Here is a 25,177-nt window from a genome sequence, read left to right as displayed (position 1 = left end):
GCTTCTCCTAGAATGTGCACACCTCACATCCCAAGTTACTCATGTACTGCCACCCAAAACACACCAGTCAGGAACACGCACATAAAACCTTTTTCACATCACATTTATTGAACTTGTATTGGTACATTGACACATACATAGATTTAATACCTCGTGTGATCCCACACAGGGTTGAAATCTGATCAAACATGGCAGAAAAGTTCTGTAAAAGTATCCAGAAGCTCAGACATTTGTGGTGAATTATGACTGTGGCAAAATTTGATTCTTGTGTCGGATTTAAAAAAAAATGATTTACAAAGGTTCACATTTTGATGAAGTATTAGGGAGCTAACCCATCATCCTCTGGGTCAGTTAATAATCCAGAAATGAACAAAACAAGTGTTTTATAAATGAATCATGGGGTGTTATACACAAGATTTAAAGCTATCAGTCAGAACAAGTGAGACATTGACCAGAGTGGGTTTGCTGTGAGATTTATTGATGCTTCTGAACAGGCTGGTTGTGATGGACCCATGTCCCACCACACAGGAGAACGTGGTGCCGCTGTTCCACTCCTCTGGAGAAACCTTCAACTGACTGGTCATGGTGTTCCACCTATTTCTGGTGTCCTTGGTCACGGGCTGGTTCACGATCCCTGTCTTCAGAAGGGTGTCGTTGGCCATCCAGGCCACATAGATGTCTTCTGGAGAGAATTTGGTGACCAGGCACGTCAAGGTGGCCGTCTCATCCGTCTCCACCTCATCCAACGAAGGGGGGAGAAGGTAGACTTGAGGACGAGTCACAACTCCATCTGGGAACAGAGAGAACCTGAGTTAGACTGAATCTGTCGGTAATTCTGTACTTCCCCAACACATTCTAATCTTATACTGACATGGACAACGTTTACATCCAGAGGGACCTCAGTTCACCAGAAACTAAAGGCTTTTCCTTTCTGCTCATTGTAGTGATGTGTGGAATAGAATCATGCCTCTGGTACATTTTACAGAGTTGCCTGGTGGCGCAGCGGTAGAATTGCTGCCTTACAACACCAGAGACCAGGGGTTCGATCCCGACTATGGGTGCTGTCTGTTTGGAGTTTGTACGTGACTGCGTGGGATCGCTGGTCGGCGCGGGCTTGGTGGGCCAAAGGGCCTGTTACTGCACTGTATCTCGAAACTAAACTGAACTAGAGCTTCCAGTGAGTTTAAATTTGTTCGTTCATCAACAGGAACCATTGAATGCAGAGACTCTATAGAAAGTGGAACTCAGTCCTTGGACCTGCCTCGTCCTGTGCTGTCTGTTCCATCTTCCCTTCTGCTTAAATGATCTGCTGGACTTTGGTCTGTGCCTTAAGCTCCCTGCCCTTCCAGTCCTGACTCAGTCTGCACCTCGGCTTGTGAAAGGTGCAAATCCCTCTCCCTCGACTCTATCAAAGCAGCTCACGCTGTGGGAACCAGTGTGATTTTGAGCGACGGTGTCGTGGTCACTTGGGATTTTAGTGATGTGGTTGGTCAGGAGAGCTTAGTCTTCTTTTAGTCCCTCACACTCTCTGACCATCTGTAAGTCCACCCTAATATCCATTAGATATCCACTGGAGTTCAGAAAAATCCGAAGGAATCTGATAGAAACTATTGAATTCTTAACTGGATTGGACAGATGAGGCGTAGGAAGCATGTTTCAGATATTGGGGAATCCAGACCAGGAGATGACAGTCTGGGGTGAAGCTGTGTAGGTGTGAGAGGGGGAGAAATGTCTTCACCCAGACAGTGGTGAACCTGGGCATTCTCTGCCACAGACAGCACTGAAGCCCAATTATTAAATATATAGAAACATAGAAAATAGGTGCAGGAGGAGGCCATCTGGCCCTTCGAGCCAGCACCGCCATTCATTGTAATCATGGCTGATCATCCACAATCAGTAACCGGTGTCTGCCTTCTCCCTATATCCCTTGACTCTGCTAGCCCCTAGAGCTCTATCTAACTATTTTTTAAATTCATCCAGTGAATGAAATGCAAGAATGAGTTGGATACAGTTCTTGGGGTAAAGAGATCAAGGGATATGGAGAGAATGCAGGAAGCGAGTACTGAATATGGATGATCAGCCGTGCTCATATTGAATGTGCTTGCAGGATCGAAGGGCCGAATGGCCTGCTCCTGCAATTATTTTCTATGCTGGATGTGATAAATCAGTCCATTTGCTCAGATTAGATTCGCACCAACCTCTGTCCACACGTACCTGTCTGCTTCTTGATGGATTTCCTCTCCGGCGTTGGCAAACTCTTGTCCTCCACCACACATGTGTACAGAGCCCCATTCTCCCACTCTGCAGCGGGGACCGTCAGTCCGCTGGTGATGGTGTCTGCACCTCCGATCCTCTCTTCACCCAGAGGTGTTACCCCGTCTTCTCTCTTCATTCCATTCACTTGCCAGGTTACCCTGAATCCCTCTAAATCACTGTGAACCACCTTACACAGAATGGTGGCTGTCTTGTTCATCCAGATCTCTTCGAAGGAAGGTTTGCTTAAAGTGACCGAGGGGCGGGTATCTGGACATTCATCTGGGAGAAATCACAATTATCATGTCACCGTTCCCTGATGGAGCAGCTTGTCACTGAAACACCAACATTTCGTGCTCATCTCCACCAAATGATATGGCGGTCCATCAACATCAGAGAGATTTATCTACAGTGGTGAAGGAATGAAGCTTCCTATTGATCCCACAAGGAAACCCTGCCGAACAATGTGAATGGACAGGTTGACCACCAGGGGATCGCCGCACGATGGCTGCCTCGCCAACTGTCTGTCTTCATCTTTTGCATTCTTTGTGTTTTTAGTTTGTTGTAAAATGTATGTTTTAGCTTATCTTTAGTGTTTGTATTTGTGGGGGTGGGGGAAACTATTTTTATCTCTTTCCTCGACTTTTTCCGTGTGGTATCTCCGTCCGCACTGCGGCCTGACATCGTGGAGTTGGCAGCCTCTTGTTTGGGACTTCTAGAGCTGCAAAACCGCAGAGCTTGCGGACTTTAACATCTTGGAGCGGGCGATGCCTTTGCCAGGGGTCGGCCTTTGGTGCTCCAACCTGCGGGAGCTGCGGACTTTAACATCGTGAAGCTCACGGTCCCTGGTTAGGGACCGATTTGGGGAACTCCAAGCCACAGGAGTTTTGACCGTCCCGATGTGGGAGCCTAGACTGCCCCGACGTGGGAGCTCGATCACCGGCTGCGGATGGTTCGACTCCCCCGACCGCGGGAGGGAAGGAGGAACGAAGATAAGACTTTATTGCCTTCCATCACAGGGGGGAATGTGGAGGAGCCGCTGTGGTGGATGTTTATGTCAAACTTTTATGTATTTTGTGTGTCATGTTGCTTTTTCGGTATGACTGTATGGCAAATCAAATTCCTCGTATGGTGCAAAACATACTTGGCTAATAAATTACGATTATGATTATGATTATGACATTATTTGACAGTTTTGTGATCACCAAACCTTTAACCAGCTATTTACTGAATCAAATGCAGAAAATACCCTCTGTGGAGAGGCAAATAGAGCTAATGTTCGAGGTCAAAATGTTCAATTCAGTTTAGTTTATTGTCACGTGCACCGAGGTACAGTGTAAAGCTTTTGTTGCGTGCTAACCAGTCAGCGGAAAGTTCTTCAATTTATATTATAAAATGTAAGCACCGGCAATATTTTATTTAGTCACAAGTGGAATGAAGAGGGTCTCGACTTTGTGTCCTTTCATTTAGTCACAACTGTTTAAATGCAGTTTGTATCCATGAGGTGTAACTAAACTCTGCTGCTGCTTTGTCAGAATGTTGTGTGTTGCAGCCGGCCTGCAGAGACTGCTACACATTGCCACGCTGGGGCGGGGAGAGAGCTGCTCTGATGGACATTCTGTCACAGCTGAGGCACTCACTCACATTAAGTACAAAGGCAGAGGGAAAGCCCGTTTGGAAGAAGAGTATCGTGGATCTCCACCATGTCTGGCCTGTCAACTGGCGTGGATTGCCCTCAAGTTACTAAAGCAATGTCAAAGATACAATTATTTCTGTGGCCAGACTCACTTACAAGCCCACAGCAGGACTGCACCATGTTACAGTGTTGCCCATGTGTGGCACAGTTTACAGCACACAGCAAACAATGTGGAGAGTGAGGTGAAACCCAGGAGCCTACCTTGGCTGTTCTTCACGTCCTTCGTGAGGATGGTGTTGGAGGCGTGATGATGCACTGTACAATTGAAGCGTGAGCCTGACTTCCAATCCTCTGTACTCATGGTCAGGAAATACCTGGCACTGAAAGTGCCGCCCTGCTCCAGAGCAGTCGGTGTAGCGCTGGTGTTGATGGAGATCAGGGCGCCGTCTTTCTTCCAAGTGACGTTTATGAGGTCTGGGTAGAATCCAGAGACCACACACTCAAGGGTGACCTTGTGGCTATGCTTGGTCTCTTCGTGTGCTGGAAGCAGCAGTCTGACTTCAGGTTTTTTTGGCTCAACTGGAACAGAGGAAAATAAATGTTAAACTCTCTCATAGAGTCATAAAGTGATACGGTGTTGAAACAGGCCCTTCAGCTCAACTTGCCCACCTCGGCCAACCTGTCCCATCTAAACTAGTCCCACCTGCCCGTGTTTGGTCCATATCCCTCCAAACCTGTCCTATCCATGTACTTGTTTAACTGTTTATAAATGTTAGGATAGTCCCTGCCTCAACTACCTCCTCTGGCAGCTTGTTTCATACATCCAATACCCTTTGTGTGACAATGTTACCCCTCAGATTCCTATAAAATCGTTTCCCCTTCACCTTAAATGTATGTTCTCTGGTACTCAATTCACCTACTCTGGGCAAGAGACACTGTGCATCTCCCCGATCTATTCCTCTCATGATTTTACACACGTCAAAAAGATATTCCCTCATCCTCCTACGCTCCAAGGAATAGAGTCCCAGCCCACTCAACCTCTCCCTATACCTCAGACCTTGTAGCCCTGGCAACATCCTTGTAAACCCTCTCTGTACCCTCTCTCTCTCATTGCCATTTAATCACTGGTCTGTTTCCCACCTTTGTTATGGTGGGTCCGTGCTGACACTGGTGAGGATGATGGAGATCGTTGGGCGGAGCACACAAACTCCACCCCGCTGGTCCACTCTTCCACACTGGTCCAGAGTTCACTGGTAACTGGGTCTCGCGTGCCTTCACGGCTCGGTGTACGGGTCACAACTCCTTCAGTTCTCTCCTTTCCTCCCACCTTCCAGGTGACATGGACCTGGCTCGAATCAGTACAGATCACTGTGCACACCAGCGTAGCGGTCTTGTTGATCCAAATCTCTTTTATGCCAGGGTTTTTAATCAAGACGGACAATTCTGTGGATCAGAAATGGAAAACTTCAGAATTTTAGTTGATACTCATCTGTTACTAATGGAAAGCCAGGGCAGAAATCCAAATAGGTGTCTTATAAAAAAACTTTAAGATTTTTATGTCATCACATAAAAGACTGATCAATGACAGATCAAAGTAGTCACTGGCTAGATTTATTGCACATAGAATTGCAGAAAAACTCGTGTTAAATAGTAGGCTGGGTATTTCGACTGAAAAAACAGATCAAAGGACCCATCAACAGGGATGTGACTCTCTTTCCCAGAACCATGATCTGCTGGTACATTACAGGAGCACAATTTGATATATGCTTTGCTTGGAACCCCTACAGCATCAATTAGTAATACTGAGCAACATGAATGAGAAAAGCAACTTTTCTCCCTGTGGGCCAAGCCTGGGATTCCCTCAGTTTAACAATGTTACATGCTGATATCCCAGTCTTACTCTGACCATGTCCCTCACCATCTCTGAAACCTTCACCACCCACACAACCTTCAGTAAAGGTGGCATTCTTCCAACCCTGGGCACTCATAAGCCTGCACTCCTTTCACCTTTGTATCACTTGCTGTGTCATGTTACACACACTTGCTCACAAGCACCAAAGCTCACTCAGCAGATCTCCCCGTCTCTCCTCCTTGAAATGAAGAGTGACAGTAAATGTGAATCCAGAAGTTGTCGATCTGGTGACATGAGTTCAAATTCCAACCCGTGATCTGGGAATTTAAATTCTATTAATGCATTCTGACGTAAAACGCTTCCGTTGGTGGTGAAGCATGTCGATAGTTCACTGTTGTACTTCACGGAAGGAAATATGTCATCGTATCTGTTCTGGCCACTACACAACTCCACACCGGTAGCAAAATGGCTACAGGCTGATGTCAGTTTTGTGTGACTGTGCTCCAGTGAAGTTTTGGAGGCGTTTCAGTAATTGATAGCAACTATCTGAAATAAATTAGTGGCTGACTATCCAGCAACAGCAGAGCAAATCATAAATCCGTAGAAGTATCAAGGTCCCCTCCTGCTGCAGATTGGGATGAAATTCTGCATTAGATGTACTTTCCCGTTTCACTACAGAATCACTGGGCGAGGAAGAGAATGATTCTTCATCCATTGCCCCTGACCTGCACTGCCACGTGTCTTCTGAAACACCATCATAAGTCTAGTTCCACTCAGCTCACTCTCGTGTGTGCACTGTTTACACACTCGGTCACTTTGGGCCACATGAGGTGTTTGTGCTCTCAAACACTTATTGTGGAGGGTTGATTGCGTTTGTATCAGAATTGAAACTTTCAGTGAGCCTGGGAGTCAAAGCCTTCAGCTGCGTAGAAAGCAGAGGTCATACACACTGTGTCTGTCTGACATTTGTCAGTGTATGATGTTGTCTATTTCACAAACCCTCCTTCTTTAAGCAAAATGGTGAGCAAATTCCTTTCAAAAATAGTTCTGTGCATGATATTCGTCTGGATGACAGTTGTTGCAGTGTCATCAGAAATTTGTAAGCCTAGTTTAACAGTGGACAATGTTCTTGCTTTGTGAATCTTGTTTTAATCTGCAATGTGATATTGTTGAACATGTGGTTTTGCAAGATGGTCAATCCCATCCCATATCAGTGACAGTCTTGTAGTTCCACCATCCCGGTGTGGGGGGAAATCGCTTCATATGAAACCTGACAGAGTATGGTTACTCTCCATGCTGTAAAATATTGGTAACTTCCACAAGAGACATTTTGTATTGCTTATCCTTGGATGATTATAACAAAACCACGTCCATTCCTTGCAACATTCATTGCATTCCCTGAGTTTCTCCCTTGGACTGAGGTCTGTGTTTGGGAGACAATAGACAATAGGTGCAGGAGTAGACCATTTGGCCCTTTGAGCCAGCACTGTCATTAACTGTGATCGTGGCTGATCATCCATGATCAGTACCCCGTTCCTGCCTTCTTCCCATATCTCTTGACTCTGCTATCTTTAAGAGCTCTATCTACTATAACTCTCTCTTGAAAGCATCCAGAGAATCGACCTCCACTGCCTTCTGAAGGAGGTGGTTTAATAAATGGCAATTTGTGCTAACCAGTTTTCATCCAAAGCCAGTGTAGGACAGGAGACCAATTAGAGCCAATAGACAATAGGTGCAGGAGTAGGCCATTCGGCCCTTCGAGCCAGCATCGCCATTCAATGTGATCATGGCTGATCATTCACAATCAGTACCCTGTTCCTACCTTCTACCCATACTTCACTATCTTTAAGAGCTCCATCGAGCTCTCTCTTGAAAGCATCCAGTGAATTGGCCTCCACTGCCTTCTGAGGCAGAGAATTCCACAGATTTACAACTCTCTGACTGAAAAAGTTTTTCCTCATCTACGTTCTCAATGTACCCCTTATTCTTAAACTGTGGCCCCTGGTTCTGGATTCAAGAACCCTGCATCTTGCCTCACCAGTTTGCCTTTATAAAGGATCACCCAATTTTTTACTGAGCCACTTTGACATTTCACACAGTTCACCTTAAACATCTCCTGCCTCGCGGTCTCTGGGTGGTCCTTGCTGAGTGGAGTCAGAGCATGAAGGAATCTAGTCAGTGGCACTGGGATGTGAAGCAGCAATGTCCACAAATGAATGAGTATACAGGCAATGAGTGGAGGGGAGAGGGTGGCAACGTGAATTGGATATTTGTCCTCACTCTGGTACACTTTGATCCCAATGGATACCAGGGGTTGGGTTTGAATCTTATCAATGGGTTGTAATAATAGAATGACAAATTCCATACGCAGCCAATTACTTTATTTGACACTTTCCTCCCCAACAATGATACTGCCCGGTAGAACCATCTGAGAATGTCACATTGAGATTACTCTGGTAGAAGAACTTCGGCATACACTTCGAACAGCTGGGACGTTCTCCACCTGGAAATGGAAGGTTCATGGATTTAAGTGTTAAGAGATTTTCACCTCCCCTCCTGTGTTGAAGAACAGGAGATCCACATATTCCCAGTCTGTGTCCTCAGTATTTATCAGCATGAGTTTATGCCAACCATGATCAACTGCTTCACTTTGTCCAGGATCAGACAACACTTTAAAGAGGGTGGAGATGAGTTCAAAAATAATCCAGGGCACCTACATTTCAATGAAAAAATATTCTACAGAACAGATTCTCCGGAAACAGTGGAAAGGGATGGATTTGGAGAAACAAACACAAAGAAGACAGTGAGAAGGGAAGAGAGATTTTCTCCAGATGTCAGATGGGACCTGTGGTTTATTCACTGCCCCATTTTTCTTACCACTGCACACAAAGGGAACTAGAGGAGTGAGAATAAACACACTGGTGACCTTCCTCTCTCCATGTCCTGCAGAATGAGTTAGAATTACTGGTGGAAGGCATTGGCATAAATTGCAAAAGCAAAATCTGAAAATAATACGTCGCTCAACAGGACTGATCTCAGGGACTGGAATTTGGTTGAAATGTCAGTAAGATTGTTTAATACTGTAAGTAAATTCACAGACACCACTCACCCTCTTGATATCTCATGTTGATCCTTTTCCTGAAGCTGGAAGGTTCGTGGCTCACTTCACAAGTATATTCCTGTTTGTTGGTCCATTCCTCCACAGGCAACCGCAGGTAAGCAACTGTTTGAAATCCACCGTTACTTCTCGGAGTGGACGGGAGAACAATGCCTTCTTGCACAACTCCAGATTTTTCCCAGGAAACTTTAATATTGTCAGGAGAGAATCCAGATATCACGCAGCCCAGGACAGCATTTGTTTGATTGTGGATAACCTCCGGGGATGGAACAAGTGGGATGAGCTGTGGAGGTGTATGAGCTGTAACATATTTAATATCTGTTATTACATGATTCCTTCAGCCACAGTGTAGGACTCCACTCTCCCAGCGTCTGGGACAATAGACAATAGGTGCAAGAGGAGGCCATTCGGCCCTTCGAGCCAGCACCGCCATTCAATGTGATCATGGCTGATCATTCTCAATCAGTACCCCGTTCCTGCCTTCTCCCCATACCCCCTGACTCCGCTATCTTTAAGAGCTCTATCCAGCTCTCTCTTGAATACATTCAGAGAATTGGCCTCCACTTTCTTCTGAGGCAGAGAATTCCACAGATGAACAACTCTCTGACTGTAAAAGTGTTTCCTCATCTCAGTTCTAAATGGCCTACCCTTTATTCTTAAACTGTGGCCCCTTGTTCTGGACTCCTCCAACATTGGGAACATGTTTCCTGCCTCTAACGTGTCCAACCCCTTAATAATCTTATACGTTTCGATAAGATCTCCTCTCATCCTACTAAATTCCAGTGTATGCAAGCCTAGTCGCTCCAGTCTTTCAACATATGACAGTCCCGCCATTCCGGGAATTAACCTAGTAAACCTACGCTGCACGCCCTCAATAGCAAGAATATCCTTCCTCAAATTTGGAGACCAAAACTGCACACAGTACTCCAGGTGCGGTCTCACTAGGGCCCTGTACAACTGCAGAAGGACCTCTTTGCTCCTATACTCAACTCCTCTTGTTATGAAGACCAACATTCCATTGGCTTTCTTCACTACCTGCTGTACCTGCATGCGTCCTTTCAGTGACTGATGCACTAGGACACCCAGATCTCGTTGTACGTCCCCTTTTCCTAACTTGACACCATTCAGATAATACTCTGCCTTCCTATTCTTACCACCAAAGTGGATAACTTCACACTTACCCACATTAAACTGCATCTGCCATGCATCCGCCCACTCACACAACCTGTCCAAGTCACCCTGCAACCTCATAGCATCTTCCTCACAGTTCACACTACCACCCAGCTTTGTATCATCTGCAAACCTTGTCAAGTGCCCCAATAGACAATAGACAATAGACAATAGGTGCAGGAGTGGGTCATTCAGCCCTTCGAGCCAGCACCGCCATTCAATGCGATCATGGCTGATCACTCTCTATCAGTACCCCGTTCCTGCCTTCTCCCCATACCCCCTCACTCCGCTATCCTTAAGAGCTCTATCCAGCTCTCTCTTGAAAGCATCCAACGAACTGGCCTCCACTGCCTTCTGAGGCAGAGAATTCCACACCTTCACCACTCTCTGACTGAAAAAGTTCTTCCTCATCTCCGTTCTAAATGGCCTACCCCTTATTCTTAAACTGTGGCCCCTTGTTCTGGACTCCCCCAACATTGGGAACATGTTATCTGCCTCTAATGTGTCCAATCCCCTAATTATCTTATATGTTTCAATAAGATCCCCCCTCATCCTTCTAAATTCCAGTGTATACAAGCCCAATCGCTACAGCCTTTCAACATACGACAATCCCGACATTCCGGGAATTAACCTAGTGAACCTATGCTGCACGCCCTCCATAGCAAGAATATCCTTCCTCAAATTTGGAGACCAAAACTGCACACAGTACTCCAGGTGCGGTCTCACCAGGGCCCGGTACAACTGTAGAAGGACTTCTTTGCTCCTATACTCAACTCCTCTTGTTACGAAGGCCAACATTCCATTGGCTTTCTTCACTGCCTGCTGTACCTGCATGCTTCCTTTCATTGACTGATGCACTAGGACACCCAGATCTCGTTGAACTCCCCCTACTCCTAACTTGACACCATTCAGATAATAATCTGCCTTTCTATTCTTACTTCCAAAGTGAATAACCTCACACTTATCTACATTAAACTGCATCTGCCATGTATCCGCCCACTCACACAACCTGTCCAAGTCACCCTGCAGCCTTATTGCATCTTCCTCACAATTCACACTACCCCCCAACTTAGTATCATCTGCAAATTTGCTAATGGTACTTTTAATCCCTTCGTCTAAGTCATTAATGTATATCGTAAATAGCTGGGGTCCCAGCACCGAACCTTGCGGTACCCCACTGGTCACTGCCTGCCATTCCGAAAGGGACCCATTTATCCCCACTCTTTGCTTTCTGTCTGTCAACCAATTTTCTATCCATATCAGTACCCTACCCCCAATACCGTGTGCCCTAATTTTGCCCACTAATCTCCTATGTGGGACCTTGTCGAAGGCTTTCTGAAAGTCGAGGTACACCACATCCACTGACTCTCCCTTGTCAATTTTCCTAGTTACATCCTCAAAAAATTCCGGTAGATTTGTCAAGCATGATTTCCCCTTCGTAAATCCATGCTGACTCGGAATGATCCCGTTACTGCTATCCAAATGCTCAGCAATTTCGTCTTTTATAATTGACTCCAGCATCTTCCCCACCACTGATGTCAGACTAACTGGTCTATAAATTACCCGTTTTCTCTCTCCCTCCTTTCTTAAAAAGTGGGATAACATTTGCTATCCTCCAATCCACAGGAACTGATCCTGGATCTATAGAACATTGAAAAATGATCTCCAATGCTTCCACTATTTCTAGAGCCACCTCCTTAAGTACTCTGGGATGCAGACCATCAGGCCCTGGGTATTTATGAGCCTTCAGTCCCATCAGTCTACACAAAACCATTTCCTGCCTAATGTGGATTTCCTTCAGTTCCTCCATCACCCTAGGTTCTCCGGCCCCTAGAACATTTGGGAGATTGTGTGTATCTTCCTCAGTGAAGACAGATCCAAAGTAACGGTTTAACTCGTCTGCCATTTCTTTGTTCCCCATAATAAATTCCCCTGCTTCTGTCTTCAAGGGACCCACATTTGCCTTGACTATTTTTTTCCTCTTCACGTACCTAAAAAAACTTTTGCTATCCTCCTTTATATTATTGGCTAGTTTACCCTCGTACCTCATCTTTTCTCCCCGTATTGCCTTTTTAGTTAACTTTTGTTGCTCTTTAAAAGAGTCCCAATCCTCTGTCTTCCCACTCTTCTTTGCTATGTTATACTTCCTCTCCTTAATTTTTATGCTGCCCCTGACTTCCCTTGTCAGCCACAGGTGTCTCTTACTCCCCTTAGAGTCTTTCCACCTCTTTGGAATAAATTGATCCTGCAACCTCTGCATTATTCCCAGGAATACCTGTCATTGCTGTTCTACCGTCTTCCCTGCTAGGGCCCCCTTCCAGTCAATTTTGGCCAGCTCCCGCCTCATGCCTCTGTAATCCCCTTTGCTATACTGTAATACCGACACTTCCGATTTTCCCTTCTGCCTTTCCATTTGCGGAGTAAAACTTATCATGTTGTGATCACTGCCTCCTAATGGCTCTTTTACCTCTAGTCCCCTTATCAGATCAGGATCATTACACAACACTAAATCCAGAATTGCCTTCTCCCTGGTAGGCTCCAGTACAAGCTGTTCTAAGAATCCATCTCGAAGGCACTCTACAAACTCTCTTTCCTGGGGTCCATTTCCAACCTGATTTTCCCAGTCTACCTGCATGTTGAAATCTCCCATAACCACCGTAGCATTACATTTTTGACACGCCAATTTTATCTCCTGATTCAACTTGCACCCTATGTCGAGGCTACTATTTGGGGGCCTATAGATAACTCCCATTAGGGTCTTTTTACCCTTACAATTTCTCATTTCTATCCATACTGATTCAACATCTCCTGATTCTATGTCACCCCTTGCAAGGGAATGAATATCATTCCTTATCATCAGAGCAACCCCACCCCCTCTGCCCACCTGTCTGTCTTTTCTATACGTTGTGTACCCCTGAATATTCAGTTCCCAGCCCTGGTCCTCTTGTAGCCATGTCTCAGTGATCCCTACAACATCATACTTGCCCATGACTAACTGAGCCTCAAGCTCATCCACTTTATTTTTTATACTACGCACATTTAAGTACAACACTTTAACTTCTGTATTTACCTCCCCTCTCACATCGGTCACAATTGGCCCTGCCCTTAATTTCTTTTCCCCTCTAGAACTTCTGTTCCCATTCTTCCGAGAGTCTTTTGCAATATCTCCTGTATTCCCTTTTACCTCATCTTCATATTCACAATTTGTTAACCCCTCCCCCCCACTACTTAGTTTAAAGCCACAGGTGCCACACTAGCAAACCTGCCTGCCAGAATGTTTGTCCCCCTGCTGTTAAGATGCAACCCGTCCCTTTTGTACAAGTCACCCCTAGCCCAGTACCAGCCCTCCCCACAATGCTGGTGATATGCTGGTGATGTGTTGATATGGTGGATCCCACAGTGAGATGCTGGACAGAGCTGTGATTAGGAGGCTGGGTTTGAACCCAAGCTTCCCCAGCAGTGTGGCCACTCTGCAGTGATAAGAGTGGAGCTGGGTAAGTGGGGCTGGCATACAGACCATCCGTGATCTCAGTGTGTGCTGGAGCAGACACAGGAACAGCACGGCCATCACCGGTTCCAGTGAGCAGGAATAGATGAGACACAATTGTTTCTATTGGCAGGAGGTTTGGGAATTACAACTTTAAGTTGCCTTAACCTCAACTTTGTCTGTAACTCGTTTCCACCCATCTACATACTAAAACTCTCGTTTGCGTGTTTGTTTGTTCCTGAACTACAGCCAAAACAGTACACGATAGCGCAACAATTTTAGGCCCACCTTACTCACCGTCATCCCTTTGGTGCTAATGGAAGAAGTTTCATTGAAATCGGTGTTATATTCTTTAAGTTATTGACATCTTAAAGTTTAAATTTATATCCTAGGGAGGGAGGGAGGGAGGAGGGATGTGTGGAGGGGGGAGGGAGGGATGTGTGGAGGGGGGAGGGAGGGAGGGAGGGAGAGGGAAGGAGCTGGGGAAGGGGAGTGGAGGGAGGGGGTGTTTGAGGGGAGTGGGGGAGGAGGGGAGGGAGAGGGGAGGGGCTGGGGAAGGGGGATGGAGGGAGGGGGTGTTTGAGGGGGGAGTGGTGGGGGAGGGGAGGGGCTGGGGAAGGGGAGTGGAGGGAGGGGGAGGGGAGAGGGGTATGGGGAGGAGGGGAGGGAGAGGGGAGGGGCTGGGGAAGGGGAGTGGAGGGGGTGTTTGAGGGGGGAGTGGTGGGGGAGGGGAGGGGCTGGGGAAGGGGAGTGGAGGGAGGGAGGTGTTTGAGGGGAGTGGGGGAGGAGGGGAGGGAGAGGGGAGGGGCTGGGGAAGGGGGATGGAGGGAGGGGGTGTTTGAGGGGGGAGTGGTGGGGGAGGGGCTGGGGAAGGGGAGTGGAGGGAGGGGGAGGGGAGAGGGGTATGGGGAGGGGGGAGGAGTGGAGGGGTGAGAGGAGAGGGGGGGGGGTGAGGGCGGAGAGGGTGCTGCACCAATGCAGGAGAGACTTGCGCCCAACGGGTCCACTTGGTCTAGTAGTTCTACATCTCTCCATATCACCATCTGTATCTCTCTTTTCCCTTTCACCTTCGCTTTAAACCAGTATCTGCAGTTCCTTCCTACACAACTTTAAGTTAAGTGGCGAAAGGAGGTCAGATGGACAAGAGTAACTTACTTTGTTATGACAGTAATGATCTGATCAGAACTGGAAGGCAGTGGTTAAAAGAGAGAGTGGATGCAGATTCATGTCATTTCCACAAGGAGACTGGATTTCACTTGGTGAGGGGTCGGCTGCAGGGTCGAGGGGAAAGTGCAGGAAGAGTGAGGATGGTTTAAATCTCCATACTGTGCATGGGCACAATAGGTGTGGCTCTGTGTACAGCAGCTGGTCTGGAGGGAAGTGTTTGGGTGGTAAAGAGCTGCAGGAATTAGACAAAGCAGTGGATAGAATGTTGGCAGATCAAGGCAGATCAAGAGCAGATGCTTCCTCCGTGCACCCCCCCCCCCCCCCTCCCCAACATATAAATTCTGTCTTTTTCCTTGAGCAGCAGCACTCTGGCTGAGAGGAGGAGAATGAATGAGCAAAATAATTAATTAGCTTCCTCCTGCATTGTCCCGCCCCCCTGACATCAGTCTGAAGAAGGGTCTTGACCCGAAACGCCACCCATTCCTTCTCTCCCGAAATGCTGCCCGACCTGCTGAGTTACTCCAGCATTTTGTGAATAACTCGAATTGTTCGACAAAGGCTTCCACTTCAGTCTTATCATCAGCTTTAAATAGACAACAAAATCTCATACTAACTTTCAGGCTTCTGGAACCTCGCTGTCACCGGCTTGTCTCCTGCCTTGCAGATGTAGACGTTATTACTGTTCCAATTTGCCGCAGGGACTCGCAGCAAGCTGCTCATTGTGTACTTGCTGTTTTGTCCCAACACTGGTGGGTACTTTGTGATTCCAGTGGTGATGTCCCCACTGCTGGTGGACCATGTCTGACTGATGATCTCAGGCTGGTAGTCCTTGACCAGACAGAGGAGGCTGATCTCTTGGTCAGATTCTGTGTTGCAGGAAGTGGTGATGTGGACTGAAGGCAAGGTCTTAACCTCTGAAATGTAAATAAATGAACAGTTGGTTCTGTATTAAATGGATTATTACCAGCGCGTGCAACAGGTTCATGCAGCTTCCTGAGTAAATGCAGGTGATTCAGGCCGAGAGAAGGTCGGGCAGAGCAGAGAAATGGTTCCTTTCCAATCCCTTCACACCGTGCATGACCAAGCAGTGAAATGCTGATCACGCACCGGCCACTGGGGAGGCAGCTTCTGCCAAACAGAGGGATACAGATCCCAGAACGCGTTGTCACAGGTGAATAGGTTGGTAAAAAAAGGTCTTCATGAGTCAGGGGTATTTATTCACAAAATGCTGGAGTAACTCAGCAGGTCGGGCAGCATCTCGGGAGAGAACGAATGGGTGACGTCTCCCTTCTCTCCCGAGATGCTGCCCGACCTGCTGAGTTACTCCAGCATTTTGTCAATAAATACCTTCGATTTGTACCAGCATCTGCAGTTATTTTCTTATACTTCATGAGTCAGGGAATTGATATATAGTAACCCCTCGTTTTAATGGACCCCTTTATAGCAGATTTTAGATAGAGCGGATGCATCTGCCGAAACAACCCTGCCATGCATGGCTCCTGACCGCTTAGAGCCCCGGCTTCCAACTCCACCCCCAATCGCAAGTAAGCCCTTCGTCATCCACCGTATTGTCCGCTTGATGCAGCTGTTATTGTTGTCCACTCAAACATAGAAACATAGAAAATAGGTGCAGGAGTAGGCCATTCGGCCCTTCGAGCCTGCACCGCCATTCAATATGATCATGGCTGATCATTCAGCTCAGTAGCCTGTACCTGCCTTCTCTCCATACCCCCTGATCCCTTTAGCAAAAAGGGCCACATGTAACTCCCTCTTAAATATAGCCAATGAACTGGCCTCAACTACCTTCTGTGGCAGAGAATTCCACAGACTCACCACTCTGTGTGAAGAAATGTTTTCTCCCTGCTCGACTGCCGTCTCCTCCTCCTCCTCCTCCTCCTCCCCTCGCTCTGTCCATTCGGCCTCATCCCCCCCCCTGCATCTCCTCCCCACGCTCTGTCCATTCGGCCTCATCCCCCTCCCCCCGCCATCTCCTCCCCACGCTCTGTCCATTTGACCTCATCCCCCTCCCCCCTCCATCTCCTCCCCTCACTCTGTCTACTCGGCCTCCTCCCCCCTCCCCCCTCCCCTCGCTCTGTCCACGGCTTCCACCTCTCCCCTCCCCCCTCCATCTCCTCCCCTCCCTATGTCCACTCGCCTCTTCCCCCCTCCAGCGCCGTCTCCTCCTCCTTCTCGCTGGAGTCACCAACATACTGCACCTTGGAAGCAGCAGCTGGTGAGAGGAGAGGGTGTCCCATGGTGACCATGCACCCTGTCAGTGACAGCGGCCTGAAGATAGCACTGCTGCCCAGAGGCTACAACATGAGCCACAACCACAGCCGTGTCACCGGACCGTGCGGTGGATGAAGAAGGGCGGGCTGGTGCGGAGCAGAGGCATTGGCGCCTGGTTTTAAGGTGAAATGACACATAGTGCTTGAGTAACCCAGCAGACTGAATCAGTCCCCACCTCACCTATCGATGTTCTCCAGAGATGCTCCCTGACCTGTTGAGTTACTCCAGCACTTTGTGTCTTTTTGTGCATTAATTAGCATCTGCATTCTTTGTTTCAACTGCAAACATGAATAATACCTTACTCGTATAAAGCAGACATTCGGCAATAACGGACGATATCCCCCCACACCATGGTCCGTTAAAATGAGGGTTTACTGTTCTGAAGTTGGATGTTATACTGGAGAGTTATAAGAAATTGGTGAGGCTGAATTTGGAGTACAATGTTCAGTTTTCATCAAGCTAGGAAATATATCATTAGGCTAGAAGAGTGCTGAGAAGATTTACAAGAATGTTGCCAGGACTCGAGGGCCTGAGCTAGAGGGAAAAGTAGGGCAGGCTAGGACTTTCCTCCATTCCACCTCTCGGAGGCTGAAGAGTGATCCTATAAAGGTGTATAACATCATGAGGGGAATAGATAGGGTGAATGCACAGTTTTATACACAGGATAGGGGAATCAACACAGGATAGGAGAACCAGAGGACAGGACATAGGTGTAAGATGAGAGGAGCAAGATTTAATAGGAACTTTCTCACACGCAGGGTGTGTGGACAAGCTGTCAGAGGAAACAGTTGAGGCAGGGATGATAACAGCATTTGAAAGACACTTGGACAGATACATGGATAGGAAAGGATTAGAGAACATGAGGTAAACATGGGCAAGTGGGACTAGCATACATGGGGCATCAGGCTGCCTTGCACGAGCTGAGCTGAAGGGCCTGTTTCCGTGCTGTATGACTCTATGTCTCTGAGTTATTAATGGGCTGGGAAATGCTTTGAGATTGCCTGGGGTTGTGGAAACCTTCAACAAAATTATAAAACCATCAAATAAAAGTGGAAATAGCGTGGTTGTCAGAAATTGTACTGAAAGAGTTTGATGAAAGATCACTGATGTGAAAGGGTGACTGCTTCTCTCCCCACAGATGCTGCCTGAGCTGCCGAGTGTTTCGTGCAGGAGGCTCAATAATGTCAGACGGCGAGATTTGCAGCTCAGTGTTTTCCATCCCAGGACCAGCAGGTGGTGAGTGCAGTTTAATTTGGATCAATGTTCCTAATGTGGTCAGGAGGCGGGTCAGGGACTGGAAAACACATCATACTGGCAGCAGGATGCTGGGGTTGAGGAGCTGAGTGGACCAGCAGAGTGCTGGGGTGAGGAGGGGCAGGGGATGGGTGGGGAGCAGGGTGCTGGGGTGAGGAGGGGCAGGGGCTGGGTGGGGCAGCAGGGTGCTGGGGTGAGGGGTGGGTGGAGCAGCAGGGTGCTGGGGTGAGGAGGGGCAGGGGATGGGTGGGGCAGCAGGGTGCTGGGGTGAGGAGGTGGGTGGAGCAGCAGGGTGCTGGGGTGAGGAGGGGCAGGGGATGGGTGGAGCAGCAGGGTGCTGTGGTGAGGGGGTGGGTGGGGCAGCAGGGTGCTGTGGTGAGGGGGTGGGTGGGGCAGCAGGGTGCTGTGGTGAGGGGGTGGGTGGAGCAGCAGGGTGCTGGGGTGAGGAGGTGAGTGGAGCAGCAGGGTGCTGGGGTGAGGAGGTGGGTGGAGCAGCAGGGTGCTGTGGTGAGGGGTGGGTGGGGCAGCAGGGTGCTGGGGTGAGGGGTGGATGGAGCAGCAGGGTGCTGGGGTGAGGAGGGGCAGTAAAGTCAGAGTAAACTGCCCATCTGGGTTGCCATTCTGGGTGCATTTAGTGCCAATCACGTTGCTGGGACAGGGGTCAGATATAGGCTTGACTGGGCAAACACAACAGATCTCCGCTGAGGTACAGCAGAGAAGCTGAGAGCTCATCATTACTGTGGATTAGTGCACAAAATCCAGGTTACTAATGGAAAAAAATCTGACACAGGTCCAATCTGTCCCAGTTTATTAACAGAGTGTAAATTCCACAGTTGTGGTGGAATTAAACTCAGGTCTATGGATTGTTCATCCATCCCTCTGGATTACTCGAGTGCTTTGGCCCATTGCCCAGTTCCCCAGCTCCTTCCCTCCCATTGCAGCCTGATGCCCGTCCATTGGATCACTGTACCTGTGGTGTCTCGGACAACATTTCCCCCTCACCAGCGGTTTGCCGATTCTGCTATGTGCAGAGTGAATCCACAGTCCCTCCTTTACAACAGGGCTCTACAGTGAACGTGCTTCACTGCCTGTGAAGGGCTCGGAGACACCATGAAACGTGCTCTGAATGACCACTGAGATTCACTGAGACACCAGCAGCCTTGGTTAATGGAGCAAAGCACTTGTTGGACAAACCCAGTCGGCTGACGGAGGAGGGCAGGAAATTAGAGCCGTTCCTCCGTCTGTGAACTGAGAAAAAGCAGTTCTTTAGTGCAGCAAAACTCATGTCAAAAACACCAAGCAACTTGACATAGAATCTAAACTACGGGCAGCAGTGAATTCACAATGTAGAATAAAAGGTATTGACTTACAAAGGATCTCTAAATGTTGTAATTTAATACAAAATGCAAAGAAAACCTGGTGGACTAAAACCGACATCTAGAACCAAGTACAACATTCTCTCATGTTCAAATCAGTCATTATTGCGAACCTTCGTTTTTTAACCAAACAGCATTAATTTTTTTTACAATCTTAAGAGCCTTCTGTGTTCTGAAACATTTACACAAGGAGTGTTTGACAGAGCAATGTAGAGGGAACTTCACTGTGTGTCAAACACTCAGTCCGTGCACTGGGAGTATGTAACAGTGAAGGAACTTCACTCAGTGTCTATCCGTACCCAGGTTGTGTGAGGGGACAGGTTGGAGGGAGCCTCACTAATTGTCTATCTTGTGCTGTACCTTCCCTGGGAGTGTTGGGACACGACAGAAGGAACTTTGTATCTAATCTGTAGCTGACAGCACAGTGACACGGGGAGATTTATTCTGCATTTGACTCGTGCTCTGTCCGCCCTGGATGTGTTTGATGGGATCTCTTTGACGGAGCATGTACTGGATTTACTAAATAAATGATAGTTCCATTGAATCTCAGAGCACAGAACGGGGCCATTCATCTGATTGAGCCCATGCTTGTCCTTTAGCTGAGTTGGACAAATGATAGGGCGATATTTGTGGGAGATTTCAACTTCCCTCATATTGACTGGGTATCCCACAATATTAAGTGCTTGGATGAGATGGAATTTGTTAACTGCATCTCACAAAGGTCCTGTAATCAACTCAAAGAAGGATCTGCTAGAACCGCTAGAGAGAATACAACACTAAACCTCCTCTTCAGATACGAGGAAAGGGAATGAAATGTCAGTGTGGAAGCATTTTTGGATCAGTGACCATAGTTCTTCTAGTTTTAAACACATAAAGCTGGAGTTACTCTACGGGTCAAACAGGATCTCTGGAGAAAAGGAATAGGTGATGTTTCAGGTCGAGACCCTTCTTCAGACTGAGAGTCCTTTCCCCTGACTCTCAATCTGAAGAAGAGTCTCGACCCTAAACGTCACCTATTCCTTTTCTCCAGAGGTGCTGTTTGACCCGCTGAGTTATTCCTGCTTTTTGGATCTATCTTCAGTTCAAACCAGCATCTGCAGTTCCTTCCTACACCTGTACTAGTTTTAAAGTAGTTATCGAGAAGCATGAAACTGGACCACAAATTAAGATCCTAACTGAGTTAAGGCTGATTTTGGAAACATTGGGCAGGATCTTGCAGTTTGTTTGGGAGAGTCTGTTAATGGTTAGGGGATGGCTGACATGTGGGAGGCTTTCATAAGTGGGATAGTCAGAGTGCAGGGGCAGCATATTCCTGTTAGGGTGAAGCCCAAGTCTGGTACGCTTAGGGAATCCTGGTTTTTGAATGATGTTAAGGCTCTGGTCAGAGATAAGCTGGAGGCGTGCGTCAGATTATGGCTGTCGGGCTCAAGCGAATGCCTCGGTGAGTATAAGGAGTGTAGGAACACACTTAAGAATGCACTTGGGCAATAAAGAGGACCTGAAATGGTTCTGACAGGCAAGGTAAATAAAAATCCTAAGAGAGACTCGATAGTCAAATAAAGATAAAGTGATTGGGGAAAGAATAGGTCCCCTTAAAATTCAGATCAGCAAGGCCATCTTTGTGTAGATACAAGAGATGGGGCAGATATTAAATGAATATTTTCCATCCACATTAACTGAGGAGAAGATCATGGAAGCTAATGAGTTGAATCATAGGAGCTGTGATGTCTTAGATCATATACAATTGACCAAAGAGGAACTATTGGCAGCTTTTAAGTGCGTTAAGGTGGATAAATCCCCAGTGCTTTAAAACTGCATCCTCTGATCTTGTGGGAAGCTCGGGAAAATAATTTACTTTCCTTCAGAGGTATTTACATCATCTTTCACTGCAGATTAATCTCCAAAAGACTGGAGGGTGGCTGATACTGTTGCGCTATTTAAGAAGGACATTAGGGCCAAGGCAGGAATCTACATCAGTCAGCCTGACTTCATTGGTGGGAATGTCCCGAAGGACAGGAACTACCAGTGTTTGGATAGGCACGGAATGATTAGGGATTTTAAGAAGATCTAGATCACTTGGGAGGGTGGGCCAAGGATTTGGGAAGGTTTGTGTTTGGGAAATTGTGCCTTATGAACCTGATAGGGTTCAACAAGGTCTGGCATGGTGGGCTGGTCTGGAAGGTTAGATCACATGGAACCCAACATGAGCTAGCCAAATACATTCAAAATTAGCTTGGAGGAAGAGCCAAGGGGTAGTTGTGAAGTATTGCTTTTCTGATCGGAGGCCTGTGACAAGTGGATTGCTGCAGGGGTCACTGCTGAGGCCACTGTTGTTTGTTATCTACATTAAATTTAGAAGGATGAGAGGGGAACTTATAAAATTATAAAAGGACTGGACAAGCTAGATGTAGGAAATTTTTTCCCAATGTTGGGGGAGTCCAGAACCAGGGGCCACAGTCTAAGAATAAAGGGGAGGCCATTTAAAACTGAGATGAAAAAACACTTTTTCACCCAGAGAGTTGTGAATTTGTGGAATTCTGAAGGCAGTGAAGGCCAATTCACCGGATGAATTTAAAAGAGAGTTAGATAGAGCTGCTCTAGAGGGTAACGGAATCAAGGGATATGGGGAGAAGGTAGGCATGGTTTACTGATTGTGGATGATCAACCATGATCACAACGAATGGTGGTGCTGGCTCGAAGGGCCAAATGGCCTCCTCCTGCACATATTTTCTATGTTGCTATGTTTAACAGTTTGCCATGCAATATACTGAACATTGATGGTAAGTTTGCAGATGACACCAAAATCAGTGAGGTTTACATGAAGATCTAGATCAGTTGGGAAGGCGAGCCAAGGTATGCCAAATGGAATTTAACTCTGACAAGTGAGGGGTGTTGAACTTTGGTATATCAAACCAGGGCTGGACTTACACAGTAAATGGCAGAGCCTGGAGAGTGTTGTTGAACAGACAGATTGGGGAATACAGGGGCATGGTTCGCTGAAAGTGGTGAGTTAGGTGGACTGGGAGGTGAGGTGGCTTTTGGCAGACTGCCTTCAATGGGAAGGGTACTGAGAGTAAACGTTGGGACATCATGATGCAGCAGAACAAGTCATTGGGAGGATAAGGTGGGATGTTTTTCTTTGGAGCGAAGGAGACTAGGCGGCAACCTTATTGAGGTGAACAAGATCATGAGGTGCATGGATAAGGTGCACGCTCAAATGTATTTTTTCCCCAGGATAGATGGTTCTAAAACAGGGGGGCAAAGGCGTAAGGTGAGTAGGGAGAGATTTAAAAGGGGACTTCAGGGGCATTTTATTCACATTGGATAGGCAGTATCTGGAATGAGTTGCCAGAGGAAACTGTAAAAGCAGATAGAATTATGATTATCCAGTAAATGGATCAAAAGGCTTCAGAAGGATATGTGCCCGATGGGACTAACCCAGAAAGCCAGCTTGGTCGGCAGGCACAAGATGGACTGAAGGCAGAAGATGGTTAGACTCAGAGAAAGTGCAGCCTGTGGGGCAGTTCAACATGGTGGGAAATGTACTGTTGTTGGGTATATTCTAACTCTGGACAAACCCGCCTGTCTCCAGGAAATCCGTGCAATTGTTCCAAATATCTCACCGAGTTCAGGTCAATTACAGAATTCGCAAAGACCGTCAATTAATAAAATACAACTGTGTAAAATGGAATTGAGGAAATGGTCTTACCTGAAGTCACTGTCAGCGAGGTTCCTGCACCCCAGTACTCAAGATAGTCACACTGCTCCATCTTCCCACTCAGCCAGTACAGTAACTCCACTCACCCTCCACATCCAATAATTCCAGCAAAGTGTCAACGTGAAACCTGCCCGGACCAGGAGCAGCCGCTTCCTGCATTTCCATCCCAATATCCGTCCTTGTCTCAACCTCACGTGTGAATAAAAGAGGCATTTTTGCCGACTGCTGCCACCGGCTCTGGCCGTCCCTCAGAAACACAATCGCCTCCTTTCGAGCTTTTAACCGGGCAGTAATGGACATTTCCCCCCAGCAGTGCGAGTCAGGCTTCAGGGATTTGTCTCCGGGAAGCAGCGATGTACAATCGGTGGAGACAGACTGCGTTGCGGACGTTCATTTGTCGGGGGCAGTTTTTGTTCAGCTCTCCGCCACCGTGGGCCAGTATCACGGTGCTTCACCACCGCTCACAAACCGCACAACCACATCCAGCACGAAATCCAACGGTGCCCAGAGTGGGCAGCGGCTTTATTAAACCCCTCCATCTGTGTCCGTGTGTCCCACACAACAGCGCCCAGTCTCGGCCATTGCAGCCGTGTAGTGGACAGGATATAACCCACCCGGACTGTCACCGTGCCTCTACCCACAGCGGCTCCTCGCTGCTTGTGTTCCCACATCTTCAGTGGAACTTGTCCCCTGTGGCAGATTATGCCCTCGGGATCTGGTTTATATCCACGGGTCCCGGGTAAAGGCGGCGGCGGCAGCGCCCAGAGAGGCTGATTTAAAGCGTTTGGTTGCGGCAGGTTTTTGTATGGAGGGAGTCCCATCTGTCACACTGTGCCACCCACGTAGTCACTGTGATTCACCGCCGTACAATAACCTCCATCCTCTCACTGTCTCCGAGCCCAGTCACTCCACACATCACACTGTCAGCTTGAAGCCCACGGTCTCTGACTCTGTTCATCAATGTCCCTTCTCGCCCAACCATTTATCGTGTCTCACAGACGGACACCGGGCCTGATCGACCCGTGACTCCGGTCGCACCCACGGCGCTTGGCTCCGAGCTGCCCTCTGAAGTGATGCGGTGTCCCCTCGGCCCCTCCGCCCTATCCCCGTGAATCCCGGCTGACAGCGGGTCTCCCATCCCAGCGACGGCCGATGGCGGCGCAGCGAGGCCGGCAGCGCGGCTGTGGTGATCGCCGCTGCCCTTTCACTCAGCGCCCTGAGGGCAGGCGCTCTCTCTCTCTCTGGGTTGTTGGACCGGCCCGGCCCCGCTTCCGCTCACTGTGTCTCTCGCACAGTAATAGGTGGCCGTGTCGTCCAGTCTCAGGCTGTTCATTTGGAGATAGACGTTGCTGCTGCTGTCACTGGAAACCTCGAATCGGCCGCTGAAGGCAGGCCCGTAATATTTGCTACTACCCACCACCATCCCCACCCACTCCAGCCCTTTCCCGGAGACCTGTTTCACCCAGTGCATGTAGTAGTTGTTGAGGGTGAAGCCGCTGGTTGAACAGGTCAGTTTGAGGGACCCTCCGGGCTTTGCCACCGCGGTCGGGGTCTGATTCAGCACGACCGCTGATTGAACGCCTGTCAATAAAAGAGAAAAGAAAGAGTAAGTTTAATGAACAGTTGACCAGGCAGAGGGTCAAAGAGTGACCGAGAAGCAGCCGGCCCCGAGTGGGGGTGACGCCGCCGCGGGGACACCCACCTGTCACACAGGACAGAAGGAGACAGAGATAAGCAGCGACCCCCATCGCTGTGCGCACTGAGACAGACTTGGACACTCCGGGAATCGGCGGCTTCAGCTCAGGCCGGGCTTTGTCGGGAGCCGCAGTCAGCGCTGTTTAAATAGGGAAGTGAGCT

General features: G+C 48.1%; 1 protein-coding gene across 1 annotated transcript; it reads right to left on the bottom strand.

Moving 5' to 3' along the window:
• Window positions 1-85: 85 nt before the first annotated feature.
• On the bottom strand, window positions 86-25,170 carry LOC144591446 (immunoglobulin gamma-1 heavy chain-like). Its single transcript, XM_078395616.1, has 9 exons — window positions 25,023-25,170; window positions 24,600-24,901; window positions 23,312-23,372; window positions 15,298-15,597; window positions 8,851-9,159; window positions 5,030-5,332; window positions 4,151-4,468; window positions 2,215-2,535; window positions 86-790 (listed from the first exon to the last, which is right to left on the bottom strand). Exons 1-9 carry the CDS (start codon window positions 25,066-25,068, stop codon window positions 405-407), a joined length of 2,346 nt encoding a protein of 781 aa, XP_078251742.1. The 5' UTR covers window positions 25,069-25,170; the 3' UTR covers window positions 86-404.
• Window positions 25,171-25,177: the final 7 nt, after the last annotated feature.

This window comes from Rhinoraja longicauda, unplaced genomic scaffold (genome assembly GCF_053455715.1).
Source record: "Rhinoraja longicauda isolate Sanriku21f unplaced genomic scaffold, sRhiLon1.1 Scf001031, whole genome shotgun sequence".
In the NCBI taxonomy this organism is placed as follows: Eukaryota; Metazoa; Chordata; class Chondrichthyes; order Rajiformes; family Arhynchobatidae; genus Rhinoraja; species Rhinoraja longicauda.
The sequence above is the reverse complement of the archived record's forward strand: the minus strand, read 5'-3'. Positions and strand labels throughout refer to the sequence as shown.

Coding starts and splice junctions, on each gene's coding strand:
- LOC144591446 (XM_078395616.1), bottom strand. CDS start 25,068: ATGGGGGTCGCTGCTTATCTCTGTCTCCTTCTGTCCTGTGTGACAG. Junction 4,469..5,029: donor ACGGACCCACCATAACAAAG/GTGGGAAACAGA, acceptor CCTCTGTTCCAG/TTGAGCCAAAAAAACCTGAA. Junction 2,536..4,150: donor GGACGTGAAGAACAGCCAAG/GTAGGCTCCTGG, acceptor GATTTCTCCCAG/ATGAATGTCCAGATACCCGC.